Source organism: Orycteropus afer, unplaced genomic scaffold, assembly GCF_000298275.1.
Source record: "Orycteropus afer afer isolate SDZICR_OR568_19922 unplaced genomic scaffold, OryAfe1.0 scaffold00046, whole genome shotgun sequence".
NCBI lineage: Eukaryota > Metazoa > Chordata > Mammalia > Tubulidentata > Orycteropodidae > Orycteropus > Orycteropus afer.
The window spans coordinates 1,132,787-1,144,541 of NW_006921633.1; the positions used below are offsets into that span (position 1 = coordinate 1,132,787).

The window sequence follows — 11,755 nt, forward strand, 5'->3', positions numbered from 1 at the left end:
TTGTCTTTTTAGTGATCTCTTGCTTTCTTCATGGATAATGTTCTTGATATCTTCCCACAATTCATCTGGCTTTCGGTCACTGGTGTTCAATTCATAGCTGGGTGGAATTCTGTTGTCTGCATATAACAGAGTTTGTTTACCCATTCACCTATTGAGATACCCCTAGGTTTTTCCAGTTCTGGGTTAGAATGCAACTGCTAAGAACATTTTTGTACAAGTCTTTATATGTTTCATCTCTCTCAGGTAAATATGTTGGAGTGGAATTTCTGGGTCATAGGGAGAAATGTATGTTTAACTTTTTAAGAAACTGCCAGACTTTTTCCAAAGTGGTTGTACCATTTTTCATCATCACCAAAAGGGAAGAGAGTTCCAGCTGCCAACATTTGGCATTGTCACCCTTATGAATTGTAGATGTCCTGGGGAAGTAGATAGTGCTACTTCATTGTGTTTTTAATTTGCATTACCTTGATGGCTAATGACATTGAAGGAGCTCTGGTGGCATAGTGCCTAAAGGCACTTGACTGCTAACCAGAAGGCTGGCGGTTCAAACCCACCAGCCACTCCTCGGAAGGAAGGAAGGTTGGGCAATCCTACTTCCGTAGTGATACTGCCTCGGAAACCCAAGGAGGGGTCGCTATGAGTCAGGGCCAACTCGATGGCAAATAACAACAACAACAACAATGACATTGAGCTCTTTTTCATGTGCTTATTGGCCATTTGTATATCTTCATCTATAAAGTGTTTATACAAACCTTTTGCCCATTATTTTATATTGGTTTGTACCTCTTTTTATTCTTGAATTATACTGTGTAAGACTTTGATTGAAGAAATAGTTTCACAGCTCACATGTATTTGAAAACCACTGGCCAAAGTAAGTGCATTGAGGGTATCCTTTCTCAGTCTGATTTTCCCAGTATGTGTCCCCTGCAGGATGCATGGCCCCCATCTGCATAGTCACACTCATCAATCAGCCCTGGATCTCTTGAACAAAATCTGCCATCCCACCATTGTTATAGCATTGAGTTCCACGTCATCAAGTCTTGGTGACACCTGTGAGAGCTTAGTACCACACACTTCTCTCTGTGCTCAAAATTCAAGTTCCATTTGTTAGACAGTAAGTCTTGTCCTTGACCTTTTTACTAGCTCTCCTTTCCTGTTAGTTACAGAGCATCTCTTCCAGGCAGGCATTTTATTTCCATGATAAGCATGTGTCCATATAATGTTCAGTTTTACAGTTTAGCTGTAAAAACTGTAAAGCTTTAGCTTTCTTTATTGGGTCATTATTTCCCTGACAATCACACTGTCTCCAGCCTCCATGAGACTCCACCCTTTGCCATAATCCACTGTTTTTCTAGTACCTTGAACCACGATCCAGAAAAACGAATTCTGTCCTTTGACACCATCTATATAGCTAGTTAATTTCTTTCCATACTCTCCCTTGCTTCCCAAAGCTATGACTTTCCACTTGTTAAAACAACATATACACCAATAATATAAATCAATTTAAAGTGTATTTAATATATGACTTGCAAATTGAGCAACATTTCTGACTAGAGAGTGGAAGTGTCTCAGAGATGAAAGAAATTCCAAATATCCTTATACACCATCTTATCGACATTGCCATGGAAATGGAGCTGGAATAGCGCTTTCATAATAGCAGTTTATCCTAAAACACAGCTTCCAGTCCTACCCTGGAGGTTTTATTTCCTGAAACTGAATTCTTCAAGCCAAATCAAGTCTTCACTAAATAGCAAGACTACTGTTTGACTGGGAGCTCTGGTGGCATACTGCCTAAGGCATTTGATTGCTAACCAGAAGATTGGTGGTTCAAACCCATCTCCTCAGAAGGAAGATTGGGCAATCTACTTCCATACTGATACCACCTAGGAAACCCAAGGAGGGGTCTCTATGAGTTGGATCCAACTCAATGGCAGTGAGTTTTTTTTTTTTTTTTTTCACTGTTTGACTTAAAGGTGACTTTTAGGAGATCAGTCTGCTCAAGACTCAAGGTTCAAAAGTTTACCTCAGGGCTATGGCCTGGGTGAGTCACCCTAACTCCATGAACCCCAGAAGTCTAGACTGTAGGAGAATTAAAACTCTCTCACATTAGACAAAGAAGTTAAAATACAACCATGCCACTGGCATTTAAAGAAAAATCTTCTGTGCCTTCAAGTCATTAAGTTCTCTTCTCTGAGCATCAAAGGCTCTAGAGACTGGCTTTTTTACAAAGAAACCTTGTATGTGAAATTTGACAGAGTAAATGTATGTGAAATGTTGTGAATGGGGGAAGAGGGTCTGTAGCTTTCATCAAATCTTCAAGAATCTCACCTAAAAGTGGGTAATAACCAGCACTCTAGAGACACATTCCAGATTCCTTGGCTCAGTCACCCATGACTCATGACTCAAGGAAAGTGGGGGTGGAGGTAGGGATTGAGGTGAATTAGTGAGTCCTGATGGGTGTAGGCAGCTTGACCAACTGGCCATGTGGGTCTGCAGGAGGCTCCTTGCACAGACCTCAAAGGGAACCACCAAAAATCCCTGCCAGCCTTTCCTTCTGGGGCAACAGCTGGTTCCCTGGCACCTTCTAGTGTCTGTAGATGTTCTTTACTGTTCTCTGGAGTGGTGATCTTGTTTCCTATCCTGAGAATCTTGAATCACCCTCTGCTGGAAGAATCCCAGCTGTGTTAAGCAGCTTCAGTGGCCCAGAGTTTTTCCCTTCTATTTCTCCTCTGTGTCAATTTCTTTCCCTCTGCAGCCTGATTCTGATCTCTGTCTGCCTCTTAGAATCCCTTTCCCTGAATCTTTCTTTCGTATGCCTTCTTCATCCCATGTAGAAACCCTATGTTCCCTCTTTAAGGCTGTTGAGGGCATTTCTGAAGCTCTTTTACTTGCTCTTCCCCTTAAAAAAAAAACAAAACTCACTTGCATTTGTAGTAGATCTAGCAGATGTGTTCCTGCTTCCAGCCAGAAGACTCATGGAGCACACGCTCCAGGCCACTATGACTGTATTCTTTGTTTCCACACCTTCTGACTCCAACATGGTCATACAGTCTTCTGTGGCCTCCCTTGGAAATTCTTAAACATGGTCATACAGTCTTCTGTGGCCTCCCTTGGAAATTCTTATGTTGCTCTGCCTGTTTGCTAGCAACCTAGAGGCCCTGGAGGACTTCCAGAAATATTGCTGTCTATTTGCTTCACTAATCTTTCTAGACTCTGTACACTACTGAGGAGTGGGCACTTCATTCTGCTGTCAAGTAGGGGTCAGCCAAACAAAGAGAGATCCTGACCAGGAGTATTCAAAGTCACTCACTCTTCAGCACCTGTTTCCTACCATGTGTATGTGTCAATTTCAGGTTTTCCAGTGGGATAGTCCAAAACCCTCTGAAAGCCTCTTGTCAGTTATTTAATAAAGTTTTCATCTGGGACATTGATGGCCCTCTCACAACCTCAGACAGTTCCTGTAGCTTCCCACATTGCATAAAGTATTCCCTGGGAGTCAGTGAGAGGACAGAAAAATGCCACCTCTTTAAATGGCTCCTGCTGGAGCTGTTTTTGTCATGCTGTGACTCATGAGCCAAAAATGGAAGCTGGTGTCTGGTGCCATTTTCTGCTGCCACCCCATCAGGCCTGCTCTGGAGCTAGTAGCTGACCTGTCACTGCCTGGGGATGAAGTGTTGAGTCCTGCACACTCCTCTCTGAAAAGCTTCCAGTAATTACTAATAAATTGGCTTTTATTTTTGTTTATTGAAAAGGAGCTTACTTTGCATTTAAATCAATTATTTGAGTGTTTTTATGTTAGAATTTGTTTTCAGTGTTTGTGGCAAAATCTATGTGTTCCTTTAAAATCATACTTGCTCTTCTGACATAGCCTGAGCTATGGTATAAAAGCCACTGTGGGGAATGATTGGGAAGATACTTTTGATCTCAGATGTCATCCAGACTCACAGGTGGGACTTTATCCTCAAGAACTGTTGGGATGGCACTTTTGTTATTTCAGAAAGACAGAAACAAGCTTTTCACACCACCTTTTTGTTGTTAGTTGCCATGGCTCTGATTCATGGTGACTTTATGAACAACAGAATGAAAATGATCCTGGGCTATCTTTATGATTGTTGATATTTTTGAGTCCACTGTTGTAGCCCCTGTGTACTTTGAGTGCCTTCCAACCTAGGGGGCTCATCTTCCAGAACTATATTAGATAATATTGCAATCCATTGGGTTTTCATTGGCTAATTTTTGGCAATGGATCCCCAGGCCTTTCTTTCTAGGTTTTCTTAGTCTAAGAGCTCTGCTGAAACCTGTCCACCATGGGTGACACTGCTGGTATTTGAAATGATGGTGACATAGCTTCCAACATCATAGCAACACGCAAAACTACCATAATACAACACAGACAGATTAGCAGTGGTTACACTACCTTAAAACAAACAAACAACAAAAAAAATCCAAATCCGTTGCCATGGCATTGATTCCAACTCATAGCGATCCTATGTGTGTCAGAGTAGAATTGTACTCCATAGTGTTTTCACTGGCCATAATCTTGCAGAAGTGGATTGAAAGGCTTTTTTTCCGCAGCGCTGATGGTAGTATTCAAACTGCCAATCTTTTGTTAGTAGCTGAGCATAAACTATTTGTACCATCCAGTGACCTGATACCTTTTGTTGTTAGTTGCTGTCAAGTTGATTCCAACTCATGGCAACCCATGTGTGCAGAGTAGAACTGCCTCACAGGGTTTTCAAGGCATTGACCTTTCAGGAGCAGATTGCTGGGCCTTCCCAAGTGCCTTGAGGTAGGTTTGGACTGCCAACCTTTTGGTTAGTAGTCTAGCACTTAACCATTGACACCATCCAAGGACTCCTTACACGACCTTAAACAAAAAAACCAAACTCACTGCCATCGAGTCGATTCCGACTCATAGTGACCCCCTTTGGGTTTCCAAGGTGGTAAATCTTTACGGAAGTAGATTGCCCAGTCTTCCTTCCACGAAAAGGCTGGTGGGTTTAAACTGCTAACCTTCTGGTTTGTACAACCTTAGGCTGCCAGAAACAGATTGTGTGTAGTCTAACACTTTATACATTCCTCAAAAAGTGTTTACTGAAGTCCTGTTATTTATTGAGCCATCCAGGCATGGCTTTAGGGCAAAAGAAGCCTAGTTCTGCCCTCATGGGATTTATAATCCAGGGAAATTGCTGCTTTTAAATGAAGCCATTTTTGTCCAATGGATGCCACAGTAGAAAATAACATGGATGAAATAGCCCAGAGCCAGGATTAATGAGAAGCTGGATGGGCAATCACCATGTTTTGCACTCCAGGGCCAGCATGCGAGATTCAAGAAGTATGTGGGGCACAGTGCACATGTAACCAACGTGAGGTGGCTGCACAACGACTCAGTGCTGCTCACAGTCGGTGGCGCCGACACGGCCTTAATGATCTGGACAAGGGAGTTTGTGGGGACCCAAGAGAGCAAACTGGTGGACAGTGAAGAGTCAGACACTGATGCAGAAGAGGATGGAGGTGAGCCCTCTCCTGACACATCCTTCTTCCACACCTTTTCTCTGTTGCCACTTTGAACCAACCCCTCTCTCCAATCTCTCTCTGTTGTTTGAGGCTATGACAGTGATGTTGCTAGAGAAAAGGCCATTGATTACACCACCAAGATCTATGCTGTGAGCATCAGGGAAATGGAGGGCACCAAACCACACCAGCAGCTGAAAGAAGTTTCCATGGAAGAAAGGTATGGTGTTGCAAGGTTTGTTTGTATTTGTTATACCTGAAAGCAAGAAATTTATTTAAACCAGAGTGCATTTTCTTTGCTCTCAAAGTTGCTATCTGAGCAAGACTTCCGTAGACATGCAGAGTCTTACCCTGCACGTAGGCTTAACCTGAGTAGAACTGTCCCCTGCCCCCAGGATGTGGCAATGGTGGGTTATGCTTTATAGAAGTCGGTTATGGACTATAACTTGAATAGACATGGAATTTGGTTGGGTTTGGTTTCACTTTGCCTGGTAAGGATGTCAGGGTAGCCCCAAAGCTATCCTGAAGGTAAACTGTAGAAATTTGTTAATTGTAGAGGTAGAAGGGAGGGCAGTCTTCTAAGATCATGCAAGAGTATGTGGGGGCTTATAAAAAATAAGGTTCCATTCTAACCAGTGTGTATTGTATTAGGCTCTTTTACTTAGTGTACCTACTTTTACTGTGTCTTTAATCTGACTAAATTTGGTCTGTTGGGTTTGGTGATTCTAGGTCTGAACAATTTGATTTTGTTGCCTTGGATATGCTTTTTAAGAAGAGGGTTTCTGGTATTATGTTGTACCTTTTTGAAATGGGATTATAAGTATTGATAAGGACTGAGACTGACAAGTATTGACATTGGTCAGCACTTTCACATTTATTGCAAAAAGCTCACAATTACTATAATTACTTAATTTATCATATCTATACAATGGGAGGATAAATATTGAATAAAAAATTCTTAAATCTAAAGAGAATTTCATGGATCTCAAATGTTTTAAAAATTCTCTGTGGATTCTTCACATTGAGGCGGGCTCAGTGCTTATGGTACACTTGCCCCACAGTGTGTATTTATGAGATTGCAAGTTGTGTTTTGCATTTGGTGTCATGTTCTGTATTATTTTATACCTGATCTTCCACTTAATATTAATATTAAAAGTCTTAATATTAGATTGGAATTTAGATACAAGGGAATAAAGTGTCATTTCCCCCTCCTGTGTCAGTTCAGTACCAGCTATTAAAATGAACTTGATAAAATGGTGGGTGGGCTTCTGGCAAGAGGAATGACTCTGACATGCACAAAAAAAATCCCTAATTCTCCCCTAATGTCTTTGTCAGATGTTATAGTGACAGTTCATTGTTCTCTTTCAATTAAAAGAGAGAGAGAGAGAGAGAGAGAATGATCTGCAATGGTTTGTGAAACATAATTTTCTTTTTCTTGCAATATGGTGTTTTAGTGGCCACAAGGAGAAAATAATTTTAAAAGACCCAGTTCTAAAAATTAAGAAAAACAACCTATATGTAAACAAGTATGTAGATCAGCTTCCCACTTAATAATCTACACTAAAAAGCCATTTGGCTTAAATTAAAAATTCTTTTGAAAGAAAAATATCCAACCTTTCCAATTTCATATAACATTATGAAATGAGTTGATGTGGCTATTATTCCAAGGCTGTTTCTGACTGACTTTTACAACCTGGTGGAGCATGATGCTAAGATCCAAACGAACAACTGTGGTACAGTCCTCTAACCAGAGTCCTCATTCTCAGACACTACAGCTGGCTTCTACCTAAAACAAGGCTCATCTATACCTCTTCTTGCCTTGATTTCTTTTTGGGCAGGTCTGTAATAATCTCATACCTGCCCAATTTAGGAAGAGGTGGGAGGAGGGAGGCTAGAGAGGACCATAAAAAGAGCTGTCTTAAAATTCAGAATTTTGAAGCTACTTCATTTTCTATAAAAAAATTATTGTGATTTAGGTGATTTGGGTGAAATTTTACAAAGCAAATTCATTTTACATTCAAGAGTTAATACACATTTTGTTTTGTGACACTGATTATAATCCCCACGATGTAGCAGCTCTCTCCCCACTTCTTCCGTGTGGTTCCCCTTTCCCTGCTTCCTTGTGGCTCTGCATTCCTGCCTCCCTGTGCAAATGCTGGCCTTCTGATCTCCCACGGTTGATTATTCTAAGAAGTGCATCTCCCTGGCTACCTCATTTTCTTGATCATACTAGATTGGAAACTTGTCATAAATTAACATACACTAATAGGTTCAAACCCACCAGCCACTCCTCGGAAGGAAGGTTGGGCAATCTACTTCTGTAATGATACTGCCTCGGAAACCCAAGGAGGGGTCGCTGTGAGTCAGGTCCGACTCAATGGCAAACAACAACAACAATAGGGTTGACTTTTTTTTTGGACAAAAAAGAAAGAAATCTCCTAATATTATGAGAGGAGCCCTGGTGGCATGGTGGTTAAACATCTTGGCTGCTAACTGAAAGGTTGGTGGTTCGAACCCATCAGTGGCTCTTTGGGAGAAAGATGTGACAGTCTGCTTCCACAAAGATTTACAACCTTGGAACCCTTTAGGGGCAGTTCTGTTCTGTCCTATAGGGTCACTATGCATCAGAATCAACTTGATGGCAATGGGTTTGGTTTGGGTTTAATATTATGACATACACCCATATGCCTGCTGCTGTTGAGTTGATTCCAACTCATAGTGACCCTATAGGACAGAGTAGAATGGCTTAATAGGGTTTCCAAGGCCATAATATTTATGGAAGCAGACTGCCACATCTTTTTTCCATGGAGCAACTGGTGGGTTCCAATAGCTAACTTTCTGGTTAGTGGCCAAATGCTTAACCACTATGTCATCAGGTCTCCATCTTATGAGTTATCAGAGTAGGCATTTCAGTATCTCACAAGCATTTTTTAAAAATAACTCACAGCAGGGTGTAGTTAAGAAAATGTGTAGTGAAAAAAAAAATGTTAAGATAAATATAAGGTTCAGAGGAATAATCAAGCCTCTTCTATAAAGAGTAACCTCTTTGATAACTTAAAAAGCCTTGACAGCATCAGCTCCCAGAGGAACTGTAAGCAGAGAGCACAATGCCAGCTGCACAGCATGCTGGGAGCAGAGCAGCCCACACCAGGCAGGGGCAACTAAGAAGGAGGGATCTGACATAACAGCTCCATGGAGGCAAATCATTATCAGACCAGGAACATGCAGCCTCAGGCAATCCCTGTCACTCATTTTAGGGACACCTGAATTTCAAAGATGTGGGACTCTGGGCAGCCTCTAAATTGCAAAAGAGAGAAGGGGTGCCAGGCAAGGCGAGCATTCAGAGGTTTGTGAGAAAGCAAGATGAGACATGCAAGTAGGGCAAAACCAGCTGTTGGGTAGGCGGGACTAATGGCAGTAAGTCAGGTAGTCATGCCTCAGTCCTCAACTGGGATAAAGTAGGTTCTGTGGACTCTGGTGTCCTGGAAGTCAGGCTTTCCTTGGCCTTCCCTACATCATTCCCTCCTGTTCATGCTTACAGATAGCTGTAAATACTTGGGTGTGCCTTTTTCAAACACTTGGGCCAAGTGATGATGCATCAATGAAACTATCTAATGGGCAAAAGTTACTCAGGGACCAAAAGAGATGTGAAAGCTTCAAAAACCCACTCAGTGAGGGACTTGTTTTGCCCTTATCAGAGTTTTAGGCAGTCCTACCTCAGGTTTAAATTCCTTTCCACATTCAGAAAACTGTTAGAAACTGAGATAAGTACAGCATCTGTCATATTGAGAAAAATCCCCTGAAGGCAGCTGAACATTATGCATCAATCATTTTTTAAGCAACTGAATTTCTAATTGATGAAATAGTCATGGATTGCTTCTAATCACATGAAGTTATTTGATTTTAGTCTAACTTTTGACATTTTGGATCATAATTTGTTGTACAATTTCTAATACATTTAAAGTTCTTATTCTTCAGAAGTCAGATAATCTTCAGTTCCAATCTTTTGAAAAGAGAGAAAGCTAAGAAAAAAATTGTAATTGCTCTCAAAAGACTCCTGGGCCTTGCCTACCAAATAAGTAACCACTTATAGGGTGTCTGTCTACTACTCTGGTCACCCACTTCACCTTTACTCTAGCACACTGGAATGGCTTGTCTCCTTGACCTAGCCACACTGCTCTACCCAGTCCACAACTGTAGGTGAGCCCTCAAATAATCATGGGGATGAGGAAAGTTTATACACTCTTTCTTGATTTATAAGGTACGACTTCCCATTTCAAGGTAGTCACCAAACCCAAATTGACCTAAGCAAAAAGGAATTTCTGACCCCCACACACCTGAAAGTCCAGAGATAGGGTGACTTCAGGTGTCACATGATATGAGAACTCAAATCTTGCCACTCAGACTCTGTTCTGTCTCCATATATCAATTCTGCTTCCTCTGGATTATTGCAGTTCTTCATGTAGCTAGATGGCCATGGTACCTCTAGACCTTATAGCCTCTGTGATTCAAAACCAGCAGTGAAGAGTGGCCTTTGATTTGTAAGTCTCCACAAAAGTCTTATGATGTACCATTGGCTCTAGAGGGTCACGTGACCACCCTTGAACTAATCGCTATGATCCAGGAAATAGGAGCCTCTGATCAACTATTCCTAATTAAGCAAGTAAGACTACTTACTAAACCAGTGACTGTAGGAATGGATTGACTCATAGAAACCCTTTGTGTTTCAGTGATTGTGATTTTTTCAGCAGTAAGTCACCAGGACTTTCTTCCAAGGTACCTCTGGGAGGATTTGAACTTCCAACCTTTCAGTTAGTATCCAACCACTTAACCATTTACACCACCCAGGGACTCCAAAACTATACCACATATGATTGAAAATACTCCCTCCGTAAAGAGAGACATCTCAAAGTCCCAACTAGTTACTGCACTCAGTCCTAGGGCCAGGATCACCAGATGTTCTAAAGTCTTCTGACCCAGATCCGGAGAAAGCTCATCTAGTACTGTGCTAATGATAATATGAACCATCTTTATATGCCAAATGGACAGTGGTGAAGAGAGGACAGAGCTAGGATAATGTTTTATAACTACCACTTGGCAGGAGGAAGAATAAGTTACAACATGCAGCAGTCACTGGTCTGTGCCCATATTGTAATCAGCTACACAGGATTATCAAGGTTTTCTGCCCTGGCGATGTACATATTTTACACAACTGGACAATGGTATGAGTTTTGGGAAGATGCCAACAATCAGAGAATTAAAGTTTTTTTGGTTTGTTTGTTTACTATGACAAAAGATAAACATAATGGAAGTGAAACACAAAGAGGAGGTAACACAGTATTGTCCTAGACAGAGGGCAGAGGGTACAGGTTTTGACATTCCCTTTATTCCTACTATTCATAAGGTTTTCCCTGGCCAGTTATTTGAGAGGTGGACAGCCTTTTCCTTCTTCCTAGTCTGTCTCAGTCTGTAAGCTGGGCTGGGTTTGAAACACCAGTGGCTCAGCCTCAAATCTCACATCAACACGTCACCACGGTAGGACAAACCGACAGACAAGTTTGTCTCCCTGTTGGAAACCTCTCTTACCACCCTTACCTGGGTCCCTGCGTCTGACTCCTTCTCTGTCCAGATTCCTGAGCCTTTTAATCCTCTTTCTCCTGCTCTCCTGCCCTGCTACTTTGGGTGTACCTGAGTTCCCTCTCCTCACCTGGATCCCTGCGGCTGACTGCTCCTCTGTCCGGGTTCCTGGATTTAATCGCCTTTTTCCTGCTCTCTTGCCCTGCTGCTTTGGGTGTGCCTGAGTTCCCTCTCCTCACCTGGATCCCTGCAGCTTACTGCTCCTCTGTCCGGGTTCCTGGAAATTTTGGCCTTGGTGACAGAAATAATACTGGAACTCGCATGGTAGAATTTTGCAAGACCAACGACTTATTCATTACAAACACTTTTTTTCAACAACACAAATGGCGGCTCTACACGTGGACTTCACCAGATGGAACACACAGGAATCAGCTTGACTACATCTGTGGCAAGAGGTGGTGGAAAAGCTCAATATCTTCAGCCAAAATCAGGCCAGGATCTGATTGTGGAACAGACCATCAACTGCTCATATGTAAGTTCAACTTGAAGTTAAAGACAATTAAAATAAGTCCAAGAGAGCCAAAATATGATCTTGAATATATCCCTCCTGAATTTAGAGATCATCTAAAGAATAGATTTGATGCACTGAACACCAACGACTGAA

At 41.8% G+C, this 11,755-nt stretch overlaps 1 protein-coding gene across 1 annotated transcript in view; it reads left to right on the forward strand.

Annotated features, from left to right (window-relative positions):
- EML6 (EMAP like 6) overlaps window positions 1-11,755 on the forward strand; it is a 486,366-nt gene that overhangs the window by 430,875 nt on the left and 43,736 nt on the right. Inside the window, exons 26-27 of the mRNA XM_007937992.2 lie at window positions 5,313-5,514; window positions 5,608-5,734. Coding sequence (XP_007936183.1) covers window positions 5,313-5,514; window positions 5,608-5,734 — 329 coding nt within the window. The remainder of the gene's footprint in view (window positions 1-5,312; window positions 5,515-5,607; window positions 5,735-11,755) is intronic.